This window comes from Bufo bufo, chromosome 3, assembly GCF_905171765.1.
Source record: "Bufo bufo chromosome 3, aBufBuf1.1, whole genome shotgun sequence".
Classification (NCBI taxonomy): Eukaryota; Metazoa; Chordata; class Amphibia; order Anura; family Bufonidae; genus Bufo; species Bufo bufo.
This window is the reverse complement of record NC_053391.1, coordinates 583,999,895-584,024,584: the sequence shown is the minus strand read 5'-3', so window position 1 is coordinate 584,024,584 and position 24,690 is coordinate 583,999,895. Positions and strand designations below refer to the sequence as shown.

Genomic DNA, 24,690 nt, shown 5'->3' with positions numbered 1-24,690 from the left:
CTATGGGGCCGACTGAAATAGCCGAGCCAGCGCTCTGCTATTTGACGGCTCCATAGAAATTATTGGAGGGTGGCTGCGCATGCGCAGTGCGCCCTCCTGAACTTTCTCCTTGTAGGTGCGGGTCCCAGAGTTGGGACCCGCACCCATCAGACAATGGGGGCATATAATAGTGATATGCCCCCATTGTCTAAGATGGGATAACCCCTTTAAGCCAAAAATGAGTAACATTCAATCAAAATAAAATTGCCTCCGAAGGTGTTCATAGCCGGGAAAGAGGACCTTTCACGGTTCTGTCTTATTCTAGATAAATACCTTTACTGATGCTGCCACCCTGCCTGTTAATACTGAGCTTCGGTACAGGGAGGAGACGCCAGGGCTTCTCAATGGGCATCTCCTTCTCCCTGGCTGTGCCGCGATCCAATCACAGCGGAGAACGTCACAGCCAAGGAGAAATAAAAAAAAATAAAAAATAAAAAAACACCTCCCTGGCTGTGACCCTCTCTGATGTGATTGGATCGCAGCATAGCCAGGAAAAAGATGACTATAGAAATCCTGGCGTCTCCTCCCTGTACCGAAGCTCAGTATTAGGCCTCATGCACACAACCAGTGTGTTTTGCGGTCTGCAAAACACAGAAGACATCCGTTCTGCAATTATATCAGCCATGGATATAACTGCCTATTCGTGTCCGCAAAACGGACAATAGGACAGGTTATTTTTTTTTGCAGACCACGAAACGGAGCAACGGATGCGGACAGCACATGAAGTGCTGTTCGCATCTTTTGCAGCCCTATTGAAGTGAATGGGTCTGCATCCAAGCCGCAAAAACTAAGTTTCGGATGCGGACCAAACAGTCGTGTGCATGAGGCCTTCACATACTGAGCAGGAAAACTACAGGGGGACAGGGGGGCACAGCATGGCGCAGGAGCTATAAAAAATAAATAAAAAATATAGGCAGGGTGAAAGCATCAGCAGGGAGGGGTTGCCCGCAAGTAAAGGTATTTATTTAGAATAAAACAAAACCGTGAAGGTCCTCTAAGATCTTTAAAATAAACTTTAATCAAGCAGCTGTTAGGTGTCGTACGGCCACATTTGGTGCAAAATTTCTGTTGAGAAATTTCTGCATCTCCATGCAGATGCAGGCACTTCAATGGGTAAAAATCCGCTGTAGTAGATATTGTCAGCATTAATTGTAATGCTGAAAATTTAAAATTCTGCAGTGTGTGGATCAGATTACTTAAAATCTCATACATCTAGTGGATTTGCCACACAAAAGCACTGCATTTATGCTACATGGGACCATAACCCAAGACCACCCCCTGTCCATATGCCCCATGAGGGTATCTGGACATTAAAACGGCTGGACTGTACAAGTGGCTCCTGCTCTGGCAGTCTTGAGCTGTTTTTCCATTATAAAGTGCCATTCAACCGAATGACCACCTTGTTTCTACTGTGGTTTCCCCAAGGCAAAACAGCTGTTCGCTTAGAATGTATCAACTGATTGTCCCAGGGCAGCATTCTGAAAGGTAACCTCGAGCATAAATCCCTTTCAGAAGGTAATATTTTATACAATCAGCAGCTTACATGTCCATTGTAAAGGTGCAGCACTCTTCACAACTTATTGGACCCAGGTGAGTAACAAAATGTAAAGACAAAACCTGTGCAATCTGTATAGGCAAGATATGAGTGCCCAGGAAAACATCTAAGGTTTCCGGGCCTTGTTTTTAAAGGGGTTGGCCAATGTGCTAGCAACAGCATGTACATGCAGCTAGTAATAAGCATTATTAAACTACCACAATTAATGTCCTATAGTTAAATATGAATAACTCATGCTTACAGGCAGGTCCACTGACCTGCGTACCAGTGCTGCGCTGGAAATGTGATCGCTGATGCATGGAATCCTCCATCAGAGGCCTCTATTCACTTATACTGGAGACTGACAAGGGAACTAGTGCATGTGCAGTCTGTCCCCAGTGTAAAGTGAAAGGAGGAAACTGGACAGCGGCCATGTTCCCAGTGCAGCACAGGCATGCAGCGCAGCAGAACTGCATGTAAACATGAATTATTCATATTCAACTATGGGACATCAGTGGCGATTTAATACTTATTACTAGCTGCATGCATGTGCCGTTACTACTACATGTGCAGCTAGTATTATTAACCAACCAATTCATTTAAGACTCACTGCAGTACTGAAAAAAATAAAATAAAGTCTCCAAAATGTCTTACCTGACATTGATAAGGTATTGGGCCAAACTAATGCTGGCTGTTGATCCAGTAATTGTAACCTGACGATCAGTGGAACCTTCAACGGGGTTGGCGATCTTAATCTGTGCTCCAGACATCTGGCGGATCTCATTTATTTTCGCTCCCTGACGTCCAATGATGCAGCCGATCAGCTGAAAAACACAAAGCTGTACTGTTAACCCCAAGCAGAAATCTATTTAATCACTAGAATAGCCAAAAGGTACAAGTGGTGTTCAGTAGAAGTGCTTTTCCATCAGGTATTGACGGCATCTTGCTAAGACATACAATGTCTGAATGGAAGGGGTTTGACTACTAGGATCTTTGAGAACCCTCTTTAGCTTTTCTGACAAAGCATCACTTAGGGTACAGAGATCCATGACTGGTAGTGCAAAATGGCCCCATTCGTCTGAATGTAGCTCTGCACCAGACCATACATGGGGTGGATGTGTGTGGAGTAGTTTTATGTAAGAAACCAGAACTGGTTGCTGCACTGTGACCCCTTTGTACTAGTTCTGCTTTTCTTTAAACAGGTGGCATTGGACTAAACGCTGTGTGTGGTACTACTCCAACTTTACAAAACACTAGAAAAAGCTTCAGCACGCACATTGTAGTATACAGGTAAAGTTGAACTAAACCTGGCAAAAAATTAAATAAAAAAAAAATACACACACACACCTAAAGAATTATTAGGAACACCATACTAATACGGTGTTGGACCCCCTTTTGCCTTCAGAACTGCCTTAATTCTACGTGGCATTGATTCAACAAGGTGCTGATAGCATTCTTTAGAAATGTTGGCCCATATTGATAGGATAGCATCTTGCAGTTGATGGAGATTTGAGGGATGCACATCCAGGGCACGAAGCTCCCGTTCCACCACATCCCAAAGATGCTCTATTGGGTTGAGATCTGGTGACTGTGGGGGCCATTTTAGTACAGTGAACTCATTGTCATGTTCAAGAAAGCAATTTGAAATGATTCAAGCTTTGTGACATGGTGCATTATCCTGCTGGAAGTAGCCATCAGAGGATGGATACATGTTCTCATTCTGTTTACGCCAAATTCGGACTCTACCATTTGAATGTCTCAACAGAAATCTAGACTCGACCAGGCAACATTTTTCCAGTCTTCAACAGTCCAATTTTGGTGAGCTCGTGCAAATTGTAGCCTCTTTTTCCTATTTGTAGTGGAGATGAGTGGTACCCGGTGGGGTCTTCTGCTGTTGTAGCCCATCCGCCTCAAGGTTGTGCGTGTTGTGGCTTCACAAATGCTTTGCTGCATACCTCGGTTGTAACGAGTGGTTATTTCAGTCAACGTTGCTCTTCTATCAGCTTGAATCAGTCGGCCCATTCTCCTCTGACCTCTAGCATCCACAAGGCATTTTTGCCCACAGGATGGCCGCATACTGGATGTTTTTCCCTTTTCACACCATTCTTTGTAAACCCTAGAAATGGTTGTGCGTGAAAATCCCAGTAACTGAGCAGATTGTGAAATACTCAGACCGGCCCGTCTGGCACCAACAACCATGCCACGCTCAAAATTGCTTAAATCACCTTTCTTTCCCATTCTGACATTCAGTTTGGAGTTCAGGAGATTGTCTTGACCAGGACCACACTCCTAAATGCATTGAAGCAACTGCCATGTGATTGGTTTCACTAGATAATTGCATTAATGAGAAATAGAACAAGTGTTCCTAATAATTCTTTAGGTGAGATATAATTTTTTTTCACTTGAATATGTCTATAAATTACACTTCCTTTTTCCAGTACAGCAACTTATCAAGTCTCTGCCAGGTACTTCCATACATTAGTGTCATCCGGAAAGTTGGCATTTATTTTTTTCAGTCGGCGCATGCGCAGACTGGAAGGATGGATCCGGCATTGTAGTATTTTGAATGCCTGATCCGGCACTAATACATTCCTATGGAAAAAATGTGTTCCGGATTTTTGGCCGGAGATAAAACCATAGCATGCTGCGGTATCTCAGTCGTGAACAGTCAAAAAGACTGAACTGAAGACATCCTGAACGGATTCAGAATGCATGGGGATAAAACTGATCAGTTATTTTCCGGTATAGAGCCCCTAGGACGGAACTCTATGCCAGAAAAGAAAAAACGCTAGTGTGAAAGTACCCTTAAGCAGCCAGTGTTTTTTTTTTTTATCTATGCAAACATGACAGTCCATCTCGGAGCTTTAGTACGTACATCGTTTGGAATGGTGAGTTCATGAGAGGTTGTCTGAGCTGAAGCATCAATACCTCCTAGAATAAATAAAAAAAATTGTTAGTTTGTTCAAAAGCCGATTCCCCCCCCCCCCCCCCCCCACACAAATGTTTGCATATAAAATGTGTCTAGAGTAGTTTGTTGTGTAGCAGTGTTGAATAGTACTGCAAAAGGCATCCAGAAGTGTTATCACTAAAGTAATTCAGTTAGAATTACTTACCCAGACAAGACTGCAGTAGGTACAGTTTTACTATCCCCGTTACCCATGTTTTACGAATACTATAGGGCTCTATAAGAGACAGCCAAAATGACGTGCCTGACATCACTTACTGCTCTGTAGCCATTAGCTGAAGCTTCACCTCACAGGCTTCCTGCTCTGTTCACACCCTGCACATAATACTCTTAAAAGCCTTCTCAACCATTTTAGCAACTTCCTCATGCATTTGGGCCAGAACGCTGGAGAACTGTCTAAAAGAGCAGATATTACCAGTAAAGTGTGAAGACTGCAGTGGATTAAAGACCAGTCTGCAGGAAAGCAAAAACCAGTAGCACATAAGTCACCAGTACAAGCCTCCAACTCCCAGCTATTTAGTTTCCAGGGGTGTTAAAGGGTTCTACTGGGTTCTCGTGATCCTGCAAAGCCACCTTAAAACAAACCGATTGGTAAAATACTTATTTCTGAAGCTGCGCGGATCAGCTCCCCCCCCCCCCCCCCCCCCCTTCTGAAAATACTGCTTCCTCAAATCACGTTTATTACAAGGTTTCTGGCCTGGGCCATGGACAGGACGTCACTTCCAATGTGGACAAGGGCAGAGCAATTCCTCTCAGTGATTTATGCAGAAGCCTGCAACTGCTCCTGGGAGATGAATATTTCTGTCACTAACCACAGTGGAAGTGAAGTCTGGGCCATAGTCCAGGCCACAAAACTTGGTAAACTACGCAATGTCAGAGGAAGCTGGATTTTTCAGAAAAGCGTCACGAAACTGGTTTCCTTGGAGGCCACTCAACACAACTTCAGAGTGTTAAGTATATTAAGAAGTTCCTCCAAGTGTGATGTGCAATTAAGGCAGGTTTTCAGTACCCGCTGAGTCCCCAAAAAAAACCCTATAAAAAGGGTTCTCTCACTTTAGCAAGTGGCATTTATCATGGTTGAGCATTTACTAATGTATTGCGATTGTCCATATTGCCTCTTACTGGTTGGATTAATTTTTTTTTTATGACCACCCTGCAGTCCAGCATCTGTGGCAGTTCTTGCACTCTAGGAAAGGGGGGTGAAATTGTACACAATTCCATGGAAACATTTAGGCCCCTTTCACAATGGCGAGTTTTCAGCGCGGGTGCAATGCATGAGTGGAACGCATTGCACTGAATCCGGACCCATTAATTTCTATGGGGCTGTGCACATGAGCGGTGATTTTCACGCATCACTTGTGCGTTGCGTGAAAATCGCAGCAAGCTCTATTTTGTATGTTTTTCACGCACGGTTGCTAGGAGACGATCAGGATGGGGACGCGATTATTATTTCCCCTTATAACACTGTTATAAGGGAAAATAGCATTCTGAATACAGAATGCTAAGTAAAATAGGGCTGTAGGGGTTAAAACAAATTTTTTAACTCACCTTAATCCACTTGTTCGCGCAGCCGGCATCTCTTCTGTCTTCATCTGAGAGGAATAGGACCTTTGATGACGTCACTACGCTCATCACATGATCCATCACCATGGTGATGGATCATGTGATGAACGCAGTGACGTCAAAGGTCCTATTCCTCACAGATGAAGACAGAAGAGATGCCGGCTGCGCGAACAAGTGGATTAAGGCGAGTTAAATTATTTTTTTTAACCCCTCCAGCCCAGGGGAAATACAATCTAAACAACCTTGAACCCAAACCTGAACTTGTGAAGAAGTTCAGGTCTGGGTACCACATTCAGATTTTTATCACGCACGTGCAAAACGCATTGCACTCGCGCGATAAAAACTGAACGGAAAGCAATCAAAACTGACTGCAATTGCGTACCTACTCGCGCGGTTTTGCCGCAACGCATCCGGACACGCTCGTGTGAAAGAGGCCGTAAAAAAGTGATTGTCCTGCCTAATTAAAAAGACAGACAGGCAGCAGTGTCTTCAAAAATAAAAACCCTCACTTACCATTCAAGACCACTGCAGTTCCAGAGCCACAGTTCCTGCCAAACCACAAGTGACAAGAACCAGTTTTGTCACAAGATCATTGCCTCAGTGGTCACACATGCAAGAACAGCATGTCACTGCTGAAACTCAGCAATGATTTGCTCTTTGCCACATGATCGCTTAGGCCACTGAGTGACTGCAGTGGTCTTGTGCCCAAGAACAGTTCCCCACCACTTCCAGTCCAGCAGGACCATGGCACTGGAAAAGAGGGAGTTTTCAAAGAGGGTTTTTATTTTTTGACTTGTAGTATGTTACAAAGCAGGCAGTGAGCTATGTGGCCATCTAAACTGAAAAAAGGGGGCAAGCGTAGATTCCTTACCACTGAATCCGGTGTTGCCACTATGGGACATAGGGAAGTGAGACTGCTGCATTGCCAGTTGGTGTAACTTGGTCAGCTGAAGAAGAAAAAATAAAGCCGTTCTACATAGGTGCAAGGCAAATGAATTAGATAGCTGGTAATGTGAACAATGTGCACAGCATGGATTCCAGGTGAGACAGGTAAAAAACAGACTTAGCAGAAGTATTAGTTATAAAAGACACAACATTAGAGAACAGTGCAAAACTGTCCTGAGCAGAAGCATATGGCTGGGGCACACCATGAGCATAGCAGGAGAGAGCAAACAGGAAGACAGTTTAGTGTGAAACAGTCAACTACAACCAAAGTAAGAGAAAAAGCAAAAGCACACTTACATCAGGCTGAGGAATGGCATACTGTCCTTGAATGGTGTAGGCCTATAAAAAGGATTAAAAGTAGTCCTATTAAACCCCTGTGACAGCCAGAAAACTGAAAGTGTGAATGCAAGTGACAGCCAGGCAAGACAACAGCTGGAGGCCAAAACTGGGATAAGACCCGACAGACAGAGCTAGAACAGTTCGCTTAGACACAAGACATCCAAACCAAATGAATTAATTGTGCAATCAAAAATTGACACTTGCTCTGCATTTGAGCTGGACACATGATTTTTTCCCAACCGGCGGTCAGAAAATACAAGGTACAGTGGTGCCTACGCCATTTCACAAAGATGCATGGTCTTAAAAGGGAACCTAAAGCACTGGCTCAAAATACGATTGTGCAGCAGCACGTCTCAGCACTCTGCACTGTCGGGTTTCATTGGCTCTGGTTAACGTTTCCAGCACGCAGGGTACGGATCCACAGAGTATAGGGTGGTGGAAAGGCGAAACGGAGCAGTCACATCTTCATTAACAGCTGCATAAAACTATAATGAAGACTTTGAAGCAAAGTATTTAAAGGGCTTCTGTCACCCCACTAAAGTGATTTTTTTTTTGGGGCTAGTTAAATTTAGTTATATAGCGATATATGAAAATATAATTGTGTTCCTTACTTTGATCCAGCAGTTTATTCAAAAAACGAAGTTTTATCATATGCAAATTCGGTCTCTACCAGCAAGTAGGGCGGCTACTTGCTGGTAGCTGCTGCAGAAATCCGCCCCCTCTTGTTTGACAGGGCCAGCCGGGATCTCCTCCTCCAGCCAGCCCTGTCGGCGTTTCAAAAATCGCGCGCCTGTGTTGAATCGGCGCAGGCGCTCTGAGATGAGGAGGCTCGTCTCCTCAGAACCCCTTCAGTGCGCCTGCGCCGATGACATCACCGAAATAGAAGACGTCATCGGCGCAGGCGCACTGAGGGAGTTCTGAGGAGACGAGCCTCCTCATCTCAGAGCGCCTGCGCCGATTCAACACAGGCGCGCGATTTTTGAAACGCCGACAGGGCTGGCTGGAGGAGGAGATCCCGGCTGGCCCTGTCAAACAACAAGAGGGGGCGGATTTCTGCAGCAGCTACCAGCAAGTAGCCGCCCTACTTGCTGGTAGAGACCGAATTTGCATATGATAAAACTTCGTTTTTTGAATAAACTGCTGGATCAAAGTAAGGAACACAATTATATTTTCATATATCGCTATATAACTAAATTTAACTAGCCCAAAAAAAATAAAATAAAATCACTTTAGTGGGGTGACAGAAGCCCTTTAAACAGGTGCCAGAAGTCTGCCTCCCCTACCCAAAGGATCGTACTTAACTGCCCCCCCCAACCCCCCCCCACGCCGCTGCTCTGGCCCTCCACCTTCTGTTCCAGGGTTTGTTTTCTTCCTCCCAGGCATGGTGCAGACCCTCTTCAGCCAACCACTGACTTCATTGGCGACGCAGCTCTAGTGGACAAGACACCGCTGAAGAGGATTAGGCGACCATGCCCACGTTAGAAAGAAGAAAAACTCTGGACCGCATGATTATCCCTTTGGTAGGGGAGGCAGACTGCCAGCGCCTGTTAGAAATTATGTAGTAATGGACAACCCCTTTAAAAGATCTGCAGCCGTTCTGTCAAAAGCAGGTTTATAAAGACTTTGGATCCAAAGACAGATTAACAGACAAATGTAGAGAGGAACAAATAAATCAGATGTGTCCAGCAGCCCCTCTACTGAAATAACCTGCACAGTAGGGCTCATTCAGGAAACCTTATGAGTAAGTCTGCATCTGCAATTTTGCATAACAGGTGCAGACCCATTCATTTCAAAGGGGCCGCTAAAGAGTCGGACAGCACAACGCGCTCTGTCCACATAAGTAGTTCTGTTCCGCGGCCCCGCAAAAAAGAGAAATGTCCTATTCTTGTCTGCAATCGTGGACAACAGGAATTCAGACGACCGGCCATGTTCGGTCTGCAAACACTACGGTCATCTGAATGAGCCCTTAATGAGGGAGTTAGAACAAATAGTCAGTCAGTCACCTATAGCATAGTCTTTATTTAGCAACAATATCAGAAGACTGCACATGATCTGAGATAAAGGCCAAGGCCCAGAACAGATTTTTTATTTCAGCTGCCCATATTTAGCGCGCTGCAGCAAATACGTTTTCAATCTATATTAAAAGGGCTTAAGGGGGAGAAAAAAAAAAAGTGACATGAAGAAAGGGGTAGATATAAAGTGATAAAATATCAGGACCTACCCCGTGGAGATCCACAGCATCTAGGGAGACTCCCCCTGTGTGGGACCTCCGCCCCTCCCACAGGTCAGTCTCACATGCATGCCCTCCGGCCTGGCGCGACACCTGTTGAACAAAGCGAAAATGGTGTTCAGTCATCTCTGATAAAAGTCACAGCCTCAGTCCTCAGACATGATAACCCAACCACTACACCGAAAACATGAGGAGCAAGTTGGGTCATGGATCCAAAATGAGGCTACAGTTTTACTCTTCCTTCCACCCATTTCACTCACACTAAAACATGTCACTGAACGTACAGTGAACTGCAGGCACTGCCCATGCCCCAAGTACATTCCATCATTACAAATATACCAAATTATAACTATGATCTCTGTAAAATAAAAGAAAGTTATTCCACTAACAGATTACAGTACTGAATCAAAATCATAATGATTGGGTTGGCTTAAGGTCCAATCAAGAGCAGACCTATAGTAAAAAGGGCCATTACTGTTGCTTCACTACTGCCAAAAATACTAAACATTTATACACAGGGTGCAACATGAGCTGCATGGGACCTGAATAGTAGCAGGAGGAAAAGAAGAGTGTTTATTCTCTTAAGAGATCACTAAATGACAAGTACTGATCCTGCCAAAATGCAATGCAAGTGCCTCAAGGTAGCAGTATGGTGTATGTGGACATTTTTACAGCTTGCAGTATACGTGGCATTTCGGATTAATAAACCACTTGCCATCAACTAGGTTTCTCATAATCACTAACTTGCTCAACTTCAGATGTAATACACTAAGAAGTCATTTTGGATCCATGGTTACAACCCAGATTGTGGGGAAAGCCACAAACTGAAAATGAAGACTTTCAGGCAGGCACTTCTATCAGAGACACTTACACTTTGTCCAAAAAGGTGAGGCATCAGCTCGGCACGCGCAGAATCTTTACATACACTGACTGCCTAACAGCTTAAATCCCGTAAAGTAGGTAGATTTTTGGAAGCCAAAGGTTTATGCATAGACCACAGGAACTGGGTATGCTCAAGAACTTTTACAGTTAAGGCGTTTCCAAAATAACCAGCCCAATGAAGGTTTTGTGTCTGCCTTAGAATTGCTTTTCTTCAAATGACAGATTTTCATGGTGGTGCATGGCTCAGGCTGCATCTTCAACAGATGTAACCATGTGTATCCACCCTTTAAACAGTGAGAATCTGCACCCCAGTAATGGTTTCTTTGTAGACAAGTTAAACATGCTTCTTGGTTCCTTAGGTTTAGATCTTATCATTTGTGTAGTTTGTGTAGAACTTTACATACATAATGTTAAAAGGGGTTCTGCAGTTTGTTTAAAAACTGATGATCTATCCTCTGGATAGACCATCTGATCGGCGGGGGTCCAACACCCGGGACCCCCGCCGATCAGCTGTTTGAGAAGGCAGCAGCGCTCCGGCCTTCTCGCTCTTTACTGCAGGCCCAGTGACATCACGACTAGTATCAACGAACAGAGCTTAGCCGCGCCCAGGCCATTGATACTAGTCGTGACGTCACTGGGCCTGCGGCAAACAACTGAACAGCGGGGGTCCCGGGTGTCTGACCCACGCCGATCAGATGCTGATGATCTATCCAGAGGATAGATCAGTTTAAACAAACTGTAGAGCCAGGTCAGCACTCAGCAGCTTATTGAAAACTTTGAGGGGTTGTGGCAGAATGGTGGGTTTTTGGCAAACCCGCTAGTTGGCTGGACCTGTAAAGGAAAGCTTGATTACCCGCTTTCCCAGCCACAATGTTGCACTGGGCTTCCCTTGCTGTAAACATCCGGGGGCCAGCGATTGGCCGCAGCAATGTGAAGTCGGATATTTGCCGCAAGGGAGGTCAGTGGAGCATTGCAGGCCTGGGGGAGAACGAGTGGGGAGACAGTGCAGAGAAGCCTTGTGTTACATCTATGGGGCAGTGTATTTTAGAGGGGCTGTCCAGGACTAGAAAAAGATGGCTGCTTTTTTTTTATAAACAGCATTGCACCCATCTACATGTTGTGAGGAGTATTAGAACTCAGCCCATTTACTTCAACGGAGCCGTTTTATGAATAAAACAGTCATGTCTTCCCAATTCTGGACAACTCTTACGCCCATTGGTCATGACCATATGGAATGAATCCACAATACACAGTTTCCTATAATCCATAATAACTCTTGTATTGTGGAGCACCATTGCTACTAGTGGAAAATATAGCACCATTTGGAGGTTCCAAATAGCAGCACACAGCCAATCTGGAAGAGCACCACAATGCACTTTGTTCTGCAACAGTTTCAATAATCAAACCCCAACATATAATCTGTGCCACAGGCAAGCTCCTCTGGGGAGTGTATGAATTGGAAAGTTATTTCTAGTCACCAATGTAGGATTCACAGGCAAGCATTTGTCACAGATCATGTGCAAAGCCCGATAGTGGGACATAACAAGCACACCATATATGTTGAAAGCAGAAATAAACTTGCAAGGACTTACCTGACCACCGGCAAATATCACAGGAGAACTGGAGGGCTTGGGCCGGTATGGGATGGTAACCCCCTTGGGAGGAGACTAAAAAAAAAAAAAAAAAAAAAAACAAACATATTTACTTTGAATCAAAATCTCTGTTGAGGACAAAAAAAAAAAAAAAAAAAAACACGCAATTCCACCAGTTTTATCTCTATGGCATTCCCTAGGCAGTAAAACAGACCTGTTACTTTCGTTCTCTTGGTCAGCACAATTACAAGGACACCATTTTTATATAGTTTTAAAACTAAGAAACTTATTACTTTTTTTTTTATAGCTGTCTACAGAGCTGGGGAGGGGTGTCTCAATTTTTTAAGGACGACCTCTAGTTTTTAAGAGATACTATTTTGGAGTGTTTTTTTTGTAAAGTGAAGCAATGGGAACAAAAAATGATGAATCAGCACCCCCCAATATGGGATAAATATTTTTATATTTTAATTGTTCAGGCACTTTGGGACGTGGCTAGAATATGCAATCTGGTCTTCAGATCGCTCTTAGCTTACATTGTAGTTCAAAGCTACAATGTAAGCCTTGTTTGCTGTTATCCTATAGTGCCCTGCCACCTGCAGGCCTCTAGGGGAACAGGAGCTCTGAAATGCTGGTCTCGTCAGAGACCCAGTGCATTAGAGCAAAGTAACTGCAGTGATTGGGGGAGTAGGCCTGGAAGTGCACACTTCTGGGCTTTCCAGCATTTAGATGCCATCAACACATTTGACCACGACATCTAAAAAGGGTTTAATCTCTGCAATCTGCATTCTCTCTGGTCACAGACATTAACCCCGAGCCTCTGCTGTTTGAAACAGCAGAGACACAGCTATTATGGCACCAAGTGGGCACAATATTTAAATTCCATCCTTCTGCCGTACATGTACGGTGCTGGGATACTAGAGGTTAAGGATGGAGACTGGAGAGTAAAGGAGACATTTAGGGCTCATTCAGACAGCCGTATGCTGTCCGCAAAAATGCGGATGTTTTTTTTGCGGATCAGATGCTGTCCCATTCATTTCTATGGGACCTTTTCTTCCTTTGCACGGCTCAGCAAAACAAATGAAACATGTCCTATACTGTCAGTGAAAATCAGGACATGGCCCCATTGAAGTCTATGGGTCAGCAAAAAAATGGAATGCAATTTTTTTTTGCAGACATGCTGAACTGTACGCAAAAATAAAATAAAAAAAACAGAGCCGCATTTTTGCAGGCAGCATACGGCCGTCTGAATGAGCCCTTATTAAGATCAGCGTTTTGTACGCCAGTCAATCTTCCAGTCATGGAATCGGATGCGTCACATACTATGTGCACGCACTACAACTGAATTCTTGGCAGCTAGCGTAGTTTTCAGGTATAATAAAATGCCCTGGGCCAGTATATTTTCAAAGTGGCGAGGGGCACATAACCACTAAAAAGTTGCAAAATCTCTTTGGAAACATGGGCCCACGCACTGATTGAGGTTTGAGAAACCTCCCCCAAGCCCTAAATTGCATGATACTCATGTTTGCAAAGTCAGAGCATCCACAGAATACTCACCTCTAGCATTACCACACAGATCTGCTTGACGCACTCTATGATGGACTGCGGAATACCAGCAATAGTGATAGCACGCTCTGTGGAATTAGGCAGCATATCTCCTGCAACTTGTACCTGAGCCCCGGTGCTCTGTAAAAGACAAAAACACACAGAACTTAACATAAAGGGATTTGTTACATTTACAGCAGATCTGTTAGCTGAATAAGCTACCCTATGTGAGAAGGCATAGTTTGCACTAACTGGAGATGTAAAATACAGTGGACCGCTAGTTGTCATTCCCCCGTTTATGAAGGGAGCACTCCCACAGCTCTTTAGGGGTAGCATAGTCATCTGACAGACCCACTTTAATATTTAGTTGTAAGACAGGGGAATGTGTTCGATACTATGCGGGGGGCAAATGGGCACAGTGTTCCCATGAAGCGATACAAAACTGACCTCTCTGATTTCCTTTATTTTACAGCCTCCTTTTCCAATTAGGGATCCACATTGGCTTGCAGGAACTACCAGACGCAGAGTAACTGGTGGTTTGCTGGATGCTGTACTGTTGGTCATGGAGCTGCTGATATCCTAAGCAAAATAGTTAATGAAAATTAGTCTCCTAGAACAAAAAAAAAAAAATATATAAAAATTTTCCAGCATCTCCTAGCAGAAGATCTAGTTCTCAGTCCTCTTACCTCTTCCAGTTTATCAATAATCATTGAAAATGCTTTGAAAATGGCATTTGTTGGGCCCGCTAATGTGATAATACGTTCAGGGCAATTGCCTTCTGAGATGTTTATCCGTGCCCCACTCTGTAAAGTAAGAAATAAAGACTTGAGAGCAACGCTAAATAAACTCAGCACTGAGCAAACAGAATGTGATTGTGGGGGGGGGGGGGGGTGTGCAAATAGTACATGAAAGGATTCAGAACGCCGTTTCAAACTAGATGAAACATTTTAACAAGGAAAGATAAAGTCTCCAAAAAGTGCGTTTGTCTTCCAGACTGCAATCAGTGGGTCTGGCAGCACTAAACCCTTTTACACATCATTTGACAACGTGTTCAGTCACAAAAAAAATAACATTCATCCATAGCTGCTCAATTCAGCTATCTCACCATGTAGGACCACAGGGATTAAGGTGACCAAATATACTGTCAAATTTAAGTGGTATTTACAAGATGAAGTTATACATGTATCACCATCTGCAATAACCTGGTGCATCGCTGAAACACACAAAAATAAAAAACCTCCAAACTTAACTACCAAAAAGCTGCGCAAGCTGGATGTGGATTGCTCGGGTTCCCGATATGTAGGGAATAGAGAGCACATGCACCTCTTACGCAGCTGGCTTGGATTCAAATCTGGAGAAGGTGGCACGCAACAAACACCCTGATCCTGTGCCAATATCACCAAAATGGATTGAGAGCCATGGGAGCGTCCAAGTTTCCCAGGCATGAAGCTCAGGAGGAGACTGGTCAGTGCTCGTGCCCGCTATCCTCAGATGCTACAAGCCTACAGCATCACTGACTGCAACTACCAGCACCTTGACCTTGGCAAGCTACCTGGACACAGAATGCCGATTGGTGAGGAGCAGGAGAGGGCAGGATGCAAATATCTAAGGGTGCATTAACAAGACCGGAACATTTGCAGACCGGAAACTAGGGATCTGTAAAACAAGAACAATGGCAGTGTTCACCCCCCACCAGTGTGCGGACCCATTAACTTAAAAAGGGAGTCCACGATCCACATGCGCCAAAGACAGGACATGTCCTATCTCCTGCAGCACGGCTGTATGGACCTGAAAGCACACGGGAAGTCAATGGGTCCACACCGAGATGTGGGGTGCACACAGCTGGTGTCTGTTTTGCGGTCTGCAAAACAGACATGGCTGTGTGAATACACTACAAGTCATATACTTGCTATAGAAATATGAGAAGGATGGTTTAAAGAGCACTATTACAAAGTGTCAACATTTGCCATGTAGCCAGTTCATTTCTCCCAGCCCTTAACCGTTTAAAGTTGAGAGACGGCTGAATGTAGTGTTCCTGCACATGAGTGGCAAAATCCCTGCCCCCATCACACTGCTTTGTCACATTCCAACTTGTGAACCACAGGACATGGCTTCAGATGGTGACACTTGTGGCAATACCACATCTTACGATTAGGACAAACTTACCTCTTCACGCATCTTTTTAACAGACTCTCCTTTCTTTCCAATGATGCTACCAACTTCCTGAAAGACAAGGAAATCCAAGTTGATGCCATATATACATTTAAGGAAATTCTGAATTTGGGTTTGTCAAGACTAGTTGCATATATACAGTTCTTGCACCCAAGTTCTGCTTGATATCCCACTGCATTCAGCACCAGATGAAAGCTCAGGGGAAGTGCCCACTAACTATTACCTCCTTTTGCACAGGGCAATTTTATCCCAGAACGAGCACCCATCAACGATATACAAGTGAATTGCCAATTGTTTTTCCTGCTGCCCAATGCAAAGTGAATGAGAGATGGACTTTCGATGATCATTTGGACCCATTCAGTATATATACTGTTGGTGGCACATGCCACATTTACACAGTGCAATGTGCCATCAACATTTTTTAGGCCACATGAAAAGCCATCACCCAACAGTTGAGCGATTGCGCAGGTGTCGGGTGGCATGCTTAGACAGGGCAATGAGTATTTTTGTTCCTGATGAACAGCCCACACAAGAGGGACATGACCAAATATTGCCATTGGTCCTCCTCAAGTCAGGTGGATGCAGCACTAAAGCTGGTCATTTAAGGCTCCAAGAACAAAGTTTGTCCAGTTTGGCCCTAACCAGCACCATTTTTCTTTTAGGCTGTGTTCAAGTGCATTAGAATTGTCAGATTTTACTGAACGAATAATGCTGCATGGAGCTTTATTCTTCACAAGCAAAAACACCATGACAGCAAACCAATGGTGTCTGTGGTATCCTCTATGTGTCTAACCCAGGACTTTGTCAAACTGAAAACTAATGCTAAGGCTACTTTCACACTAGCGTTATTTTCCTGTATTGAAATCAGTCAGGGTCTCAATACCGAAAAACGCTTCTGTTTTGTCCCCATTCATTGTAAATGGGGACAAAACATAACTTAACAGAACGGAATGCTCCAAAATGCATTCCGTTCTCATACCAGAGAGCAAACCGCAGCATGCTTTCTATCCTGGGATGCGGAGCAAGACGGATCAGTCATGACCCACAATGCAAGTCAATGGAGACTGATCAGTTTTGTCAGACAATTGAAAACGTGTCCATCCCCCAATGACTTTCAATGGAGTTCATGACGGATCCGATCTTTGCTATGTTACAGATAATACAACCGGATCCATTCATAAGAGATGCAGATGGTTGCATTATCAGTAATGGAAGCGTTTTTGCTGAACTCTACCGGATCCAGAAAAACACTAGTGTGAAAGTAGCCTTAAATAAACTATACCTGAGTCGTCTACACAATACTTTGCTGTTAAACTACGTTTTGGAACACTGAAGTAAAGATGAAGACACCTTAAAGGGGTTGTACAAAACTCATCCACAGGATGACTTGGGCCTCCCACACTTCAAGATCGCTGATCTGTGTTCCCGTGGGGAGAGACTATCATACATGCTGCTCCAATTCAAGTACGGGAACACAGGCCCCTGGTTTTCCTGAATGTGGGGGCCCCAGCGGTCTGACATCCTCCTATAAACAGGAAATACTGTAATGAATCAACCACACTTAAGTGACTGTAGATTGTGGCATTGCAGTAATGTGTAGAGTACACAAAACAATAAGTAAAAAGGAAATTGAGTGTTCTCAGTCTAGCCATCAATGAAGATGGAATCTGATGCCTGGGTAAATAGTGATTGCAATCTGTTGCAGCACAAAAAAAGCCCTGTCAGTTGTAATTAAATGGTGGCTGTCCATATGGCCTAAGAGAGACATATGGACTTCACAAGAGGGAGGGGGTACTTAGTTTGACAACCCCCATCTAAGCCACAGCAGGTATCAGGAAAGGGACCTGAGGCAGTAAGACCACCGGTCAGGACAGCTTCCTTTGAAATAACCATTTACAGGTTACACAGGCATGTACTAAAAACTACATTGGTTAAAACACCCAATACATCCCCAACCATCTTCAAAATAATGTATATACCTTGCCATGCATCAGCAGTCTGATTGTGAGGGTGACGTTCAGGCCTCCTTCAATAACACCAGTGTCCATGATGAGATGAGGCCTGGTATATCAGGGCAACAGCCAGACGATGAACAATGCAGTCTTTGGTCACAGGAGATGACAACTGGAAAGGAAGAAAAGATTTAAAAAAAACAAAAACACACACTTAAAGTTGTGGCTGTGTATAGTAGGGAGCGCTGAAGATACAGCTGCATATGAATAGGATTCAATATTCGATTGCTTCATAAACACTCAGTTTCCCACACAACCAGCGAATGAATGGCTAAAGCTGCTTTCACACAGCCATGTCCGGTCTGTGTGGCGGCCTGGTTTCCCAGACTGATCGCTGTTCATCGGCCCCAAACTCACTGCATTCGTGATTTAGGATGCCTCGAGTTCCAGCCGGACACTGGTCTATTGTCCCATGCTCAAACAATGCTGTGAGTACTATGTAGTATAGGGTACCATCGGTCCATACAGGTAACATTTCACAGACCACACCCTGCCATGTGAAAGCACACACACGGTTTTTTTTTTTACCACACACTAAACCACCATCTTTCCCGCCATCTGCAGGTCCGGTATCCTGCTTCATTAGATGTCGCACTTGGAACCTTGATCCAGTCAAAAATGGCAGGAATTTTTATTTTAAATTAATTACATTAAGTGCAGCACACAGAGCTACCTTTTCTGTGGAAATGACAAATTCCACGATGAAGACCCAAGAGACCCTCAGCTGGTTACAGGAAATTGTCAAAAATCTCTGAAGGATCAATGGTCTGAAAGTCTGTATTGGATGTCACCGCCATAAGAGGTCTCATCTGGGATGAGCTCCCTCATAAGGCTCATTCAGATGGCCGTATGTTTTGTTCCGCACCCGTGTGTGCTGTCCGCATCGGTTGTTCCATTCCCCAGCCCCACAAAAAAAAAAAAAAAAAAAAATAGATTATGTCCTATTCTTGTAGACATTTTCTATGAGTGTGACAGCTGTGTGCGGTCCGCAAATTGCAGAACGCACACAGGCCGGCATCTGTCTCCTGCAGATCCGCAATTTGCAGACAACAAAACACATAGTCGTCTAAGTGATCCCTAACTCAAGGGGAAGACATGTATTGTGATGGTCAGGGCAAGCAGCATTTAAATTTAACCAATACAAGGCCACCATAGATCAGGTTGTACTGCTCCTAAAAGCTCATTTACAATATATGAGGGCAGCCATTTAAGCAAGAGGCCATGCCACGGGAGCAGTATGGCTTTCATGGAAGCCTGCCACGGCTTACTATTACGGCCCCACAGACAGTAAGCCAATCTAACCATAACATGTTGAAGTCTCCTTGGGGGGTGTGGACGAATAAGAATAAAGGTAAATGTAAAAAGTTTTTAAAGGTAAATCTGCTCCATTCCTATTTTTACAGATAAAAAAAAAAGGTAATCATTGGTATTGCACATCCCTACGGTATGCCATCAACGTCAAATAGGAGCGGGTCTCAGAGGCGGGACCTGCACCCATCAGACATTGCTCACATATCCTAGTGATATGACATCAGTGTCCCAGATAGGAATACCCCGCTAAAAAGGGGTACTCATTTTATTGCTAAGATATACCAGGATCAGTGGGGGTCCACAGTATTTATTTTTTAACTTCAGTGTGGCCGGCCGCCTTGAGGTGAAGGGAGGCTGCAGCTCTCTGCACACACAGAAGCACCATCATGCATGGGGGGAGAAAGAAGTGGTCATGCAGCGCCATCACCAGGACCATGGAGGCATTATTCTTAGGATCACGGGTCCGATCTCTTGGACCAACATCGAGCCCATTGAGTGTAAACTGATGGCAGATCAGTCACCACCGCCTTATAAGATGAGAACACCCTGTAACAATCTCAATACTAATATATCAAAACTGAAATTAAAGCACTGTTTCTGGACATTTTCATGGAGCACTTCCTGAAGTATCCAGAAATTTGCAATTCTCTCAATCATGGATGTGAGGGCATGCTCCATCAGACCTGTAGCCTGTCTTTAGTGGTTTGGCACCGCGCAGGATGTACATAGGGGAAATTCACACACGACAGAGACCAACATAAGTGGGCGCAGCAGAAAAGCATCACGGCACGTCTTGTAGGTGCATCACTCAGGACAGAATTCACATATAAAAGCCCTTCTACACAGATAATCAGGGGATAAGAGTTTGCAGAAACTGTTCAATAATCAGCAAGTGTAAAAAGGTGCCAGCAAGCGCCCAACAGGGGGGAGCTTGTCTTTTAGCAGACACCAAAAATAGTTTCTGTGCAGTGAATGTACCAATGTAAACAGCGACCTATGGGTCTCTGAGGTGCCACACAGAGGAGATGATTCTCCAGATTCACCTCCTCTGACAACCAGGTACTGGCCTGTGGTCTGTCAGTTATAGGTTACAGCCCGTTACTTTAGGAATGGCTGCCGTGTACCAGCCCCAGACTGGGATACGAGGGAGCGAGGCTTCTTTCCATCAGCAGACCGCTCACGCTGATAAATAATGAATGAGGCTTATGAAAGCATAAGAATGCCGGATCTACCCAAGTTCTCGGGTCACAATGTTCAGACTATGAAGTAGCAGATTAAATTCTCTTAAAATGCTGCTGACTATGGAGAACAGGGGCGGCTTTGTTCTCTGCAGCACAGCCGTACAGTAAATGAACAAAAAGCTCTATGAAATCTGATTAAAGATGAAGCTTTGTGCCGATGGCTGCATGGTGACTACTGTATGTCATGATGGCCGACCAGAACACAAGACCATACACTGCCAGGCTTCACACGTCACACTGGATGACAAAAGCCACACGGCCCTAATAGATTCCTAAAATATCACTTAGCACTGACTATGCCACTTATCCGAGCACGAAAACCTCCCCCAAGTGTACAAGGGCTGAGCTTACGTAGAAGGGTTTGCTTAATACAAAGTGATTAAAAGGCTACAGATATGGGCGACCTACTCCGCCCCCAAGATAGGTCATCAATATCAGATTGGCGGGGGTCTAACTGGCACCAATCAGCTGTCTGAGGGGTCACGGCATCCATGCCAGCACTGCATCCTCTTCATCGTTTACCTGCACCCAGTACCCAAACTGTTGTAACTTCCCTACATGTAGACTGTGCAGGTGAACCACCAAACCTGCACCGCTTCAAAAGGCTGATCAACACAGGAGCCAGAGGTCAGACCCCCGCCAATCTGATATTGGGGGCTAGATGATCCATAACTGTAACCCTGACAGACAACATACTATGAGCTCAATACAAATACGCAGCAGCCAGCCAAGGTCTGTCCTGTCCTGGGGGCCATACTGGCAGAGCCCCAGTGTACGGATTACTGTAAAGCTCAATCTTTGGAGCCACTGTAGACCATTAGAGGAGTGCATAAACAGCAGGTTCTTCTCAGACCTCTTACTAATGGCCGGATAACTACTGACCAGTGACTGGCAGCCCAAGCCATTTCCTGTGTGCCTAGCGGGTAGCATGGAGGAGGGGGTTTGAAGGGCGAGGAGTCGTGATTTTTTTTTTTTAACCTCTTCTGGCAACGACCCATCTCCCAAGCATACAATCAAACTGCACAATTCTTCTCCCCCCCCCATTATACACATGACATGGGGGTCAGCTCATACCATTAAGACTGGCAAGTGTGGCTTACAGACATCTAATGTGTCAGAATTCTCACACTGTAAATCTGGGCCATACATAATTGGGTCACAGATTTTAGAAAAAAAAACTGCATGTGAAGATTTACTCTTTAGAGCTAATCCTAATTTTGGCTTATGAAGGGATTTCTGAGATAACTGAACAGTTTGATATGAAGAAATAAGCCATAGGCCCCCGGTTATCCACCACCCATATGATTACTGCTGCAGCCAGTCACTGGCCTCAGGGGTATAACGGCACGAGGCCATGTCATCACTGCAGCCTAGTGAATGGCACCAGTAGGGAGGGGCAGCGTGGCGGAGCTGGAAGTGGCAGGGGATTAACATGGCGCACTGAATCCCTCATTTGCATAAAGATTAAATTGTCTCAGGATTGCAGACCCCAATTTTCAAGAGACAGGAATCCTCTTCGGGTACGGGCGCACAGCGCGGGTCTAGTACCGTGCAGGGGACTAAGCTAATGAAGACCATACTGTACAGAGTCTAATGAATGTGTACAACTGACAGGTCCATGCCATGTGGGCAACACCTTCAATCAGCAGGAACAACCCTACCAGGCAGCATGCAAAAAATGCCCCCTGTTGGAATGCTTTTGGTTATGACAGAAAACCACATTATATGGAAACGGTTTAGGTTTCATTCATACTTACAAACGACAAAAGGTATCTGACCAAACTTCTACAAGATTCTTCCAGGGTGCATACCTGTTCCCATGTCAGATCTATGTGCATTTAGGTCACTTTCCCAATTGTGAACCAGAACATGGAAGACATGCAAATCTTTCCATGACACTTAATGCTCCCATACCGTCCGGTGGGAGCAGCGCTGCAGTAACCAGCTCCGGCCACTGCACAATGGATGGAGCCGTGTCATTCTGGCACCAGAGCTTCTCCGAAATTGCAGATGGGTGGGGTGCAGGGCGTTGGACCCCTACCGAGCAGATATTAATGGCGTATCCTGAGAATAAGCCATCAACATAAAAAGGAGTGGACAACCCCTTTAAGGCTCTGCTCCCCTCTACGTTGTGTCTTATGTTTACAATGGCAAAGCTTTATCAGATCTGTCAAAACTGGATCCCAGCAACACCCGACGGACCCCCAGACTCGGTTACGTACCCCTGAAGTGTCAAGGGCTGTATGAAGTGCTAGCTTTCTTGTCAAGAGGGATGAAATCTGCGAGGGAGCAACTAACGCAGATGTGAACAGAGACGACCCGCCCAAGGTTAGAGGAGCGGACGGAGATCTTCATCAGCAACAAAGTATCTTCTAGTGGTGCACAAGTGGAACCATACACAGCCACCAATGAAGATGTCTATTGTGGACAGGACACTGAGCAGTGGACTCTCCGTGCAGGTCCCAGTGTCACCATTCATGGCAGCTGGCCGGGGTCACTTATAGCATCACATTCCACACAGACAATGCGTCCCATCAGAGACCCCGGTCATATTACAGCCACCTGCTGCCCTCCAGCCCACCCTAAACCTCAGCCTAAGACAAGGCAGGTGGAATCCTATCCGATGACAAAGCGGCACAAACCCCTTTCATGCCCTGGTGCGTGCCAGCCATCAATCACTATACATTCTGCCTGGAACTAGGTCCAGATATAGCATGAGAAAGCTGGAGCCGGGCCAGAGCGCCTGCAGGCTAACCAGTCCTTGTGACCTGCTCACCACAGCACGCCATGGCCGGTACAAGGGTCTCCAAACTCAGAGGTCAACCCAAAAGTCACCCCACTGACCTCCATTCTGGCTCCAAGAGAGGAGCCCGGGTGACGAGGAGGGCTCATTGATTGTATCGCCATATGCTGCGCAGATAAAGATTCCCTAATGCAATTAGGCCGCTTACTGGCATTAAGAGGCCCTCGACAGAAGGGCTGGGGCCCAGAAGTCGCACCATTTATCAGCACTTTCTAATGGCTCACCATAGGGCAGAACATCAGGTAGACGCCCAGTGGGGACCTCTGTATGCCCAAATGGCCTGGCCCTGCAAAAACTGACAGGCATATGGCAATTAGTACCCCCCCCCCCCAGACTGGGTGGCAAAGTTGTGTGGCACTAACACCTCACATGTGGGCACAAGCAACCCAGCAAGACTGGGGGCAATCAGTAAGGTTGTCTCACCCCTGATATAAGAATGTGCAAAGGGCACATTCCCCAGCCCCGCCAGCCTGTATACATCACCTAGATCTCCAGCCCTGAGGCACAGTAGTTTCTCCTCACACAGGAGCGCCACAGGACAGGCAGCTGCGACATTACCCAGCAGGAGTCCCCAGGTCTCAGAGATACACAGTCATGGGGGGGGGGGGGGGGGGGGCATCACCCGCCATATGGAGGTGCAGGCCGGTCACATGGTCACTGGCGGTGGAGAGGGGGTTAACAGGAGGCGGCCATACTCAGCGCCTCACATGGAGCAGTCACTACAATAAGTCTCGGCCTAGTCAGCCACAGCTCAATAACAAAGCCCGAGCGCGGCCTCCGGGACTTACCTTCCGAGTTACACGGGACAAGAGGTGACCGCCGAGAGGACGGGATGTGCGGAGAGACCGGGGAAGGGAAGAGAGGGGGAGGAAAAACAAGGGAGGAATGGGGAGGAAGGAGCGATCCGGAGGCGAGGGGCCCCGGGGAGGGAGGGAAGGAGAGAGCCGGGCGGGCGAGGAATGGCGACGGCGGGAGGGGCTGGCGGGAGCTGCGGCTTCTGCTGCTGCCTCTGCTGGTCTGGGAGGTGGAGAGGAGGCGCGGGCAGCTATCAACCCGCCCTCACCGGAAGCCGGGAAGGGAGCGCCTGTCAGAAATGGCCTCCAGGGGGCGTAGACCAGAGTAAAGGAGCGAAGTCTCGACTCCGAAGGGCTCGCGGCTTCTGAGGGAAGTGGCGCAGCGTCGTCCCTTGTGTGCGGTGGAACATGCCGGTTACCCACGTCTCCTCTTACCGCGATGCGAGGGGAGGGCCCGCGGGCGCCATGCTGGTACACCCCCTTTTCGGCGAGTACTAACATGGCGCCAAGAAATGACGCGCTTTTCTGATTAACCGTTATACGCTGCCGACGAGGAAAACGGCGGTTATTTTTCTATCGCGGCGGCGCGTAGATAGGATTATTTAGCGGTTTTAACGCGTTATTCAGCAGTTGTGATTTTGTTTTCATTCAATGATTGTCTAAGATGGCTGTGCCTGGGCAACGATGAGAGGGAGACAAAATGGCTGCCGGGGCACTTCCGGCGTC

General features: G+C 45.8%; 1 protein-coding gene across 7 annotated transcripts in view; it reads right to left on the bottom strand.

Annotated features, from left to right (window-relative positions):
* PCBP2 (poly(rC) binding protein 2) overlaps positions 1-24,393 on the bottom strand; it is a 28,817-nt gene extending 4,424 nt beyond the window's left edge. The window contains exons 1-12 of one of the 7 annotated variants that reach the window (XM_040425806.1): positions 23,959-24,388; positions 17,783-17,927; positions 15,798-15,854; positions 14,318-14,434; positions 14,079-14,210; positions 13,644-13,772; positions 12,090-12,164; positions 9,607-9,708; positions 7,344-7,385; positions 6,973-7,048; positions 4,449-4,504; positions 2,228-2,397 (exon numbers count right to left, since the gene is read on the bottom strand). In XM_040425806.1, the coding sequence (XP_040281740.1) occupies positions 2,228-2,397; positions 4,449-4,504; positions 6,973-7,048; positions 7,344-7,385; positions 9,607-9,708; positions 12,090-12,164; positions 13,644-13,772; positions 14,079-14,210; positions 14,318-14,434; positions 15,798-15,854; positions 17,783-17,851 (1,025 nt within the window). In that variant the 5' untranslated portion in view covers positions 17,852-17,927; positions 23,959-24,388. Of the gene's footprint in view, positions 1-2,227; positions 2,398-4,448; positions 4,505-6,972; positions 7,049-7,343; positions 7,386-9,606; positions 9,709-12,089; positions 12,165-13,643; positions 13,773-14,078; positions 14,211-14,317; positions 14,435-15,797; positions 15,855-17,782; positions 17,928-23,958 lie in introns of all 7 variants that reach the window. The other 6 variants (XM_040425810.1, XM_040425807.1, XM_040425808.1 and 3 more) reach the window with 6 other exon arrangements.
* Positions 24,394-24,690: the final 297 nt, after the last annotated feature.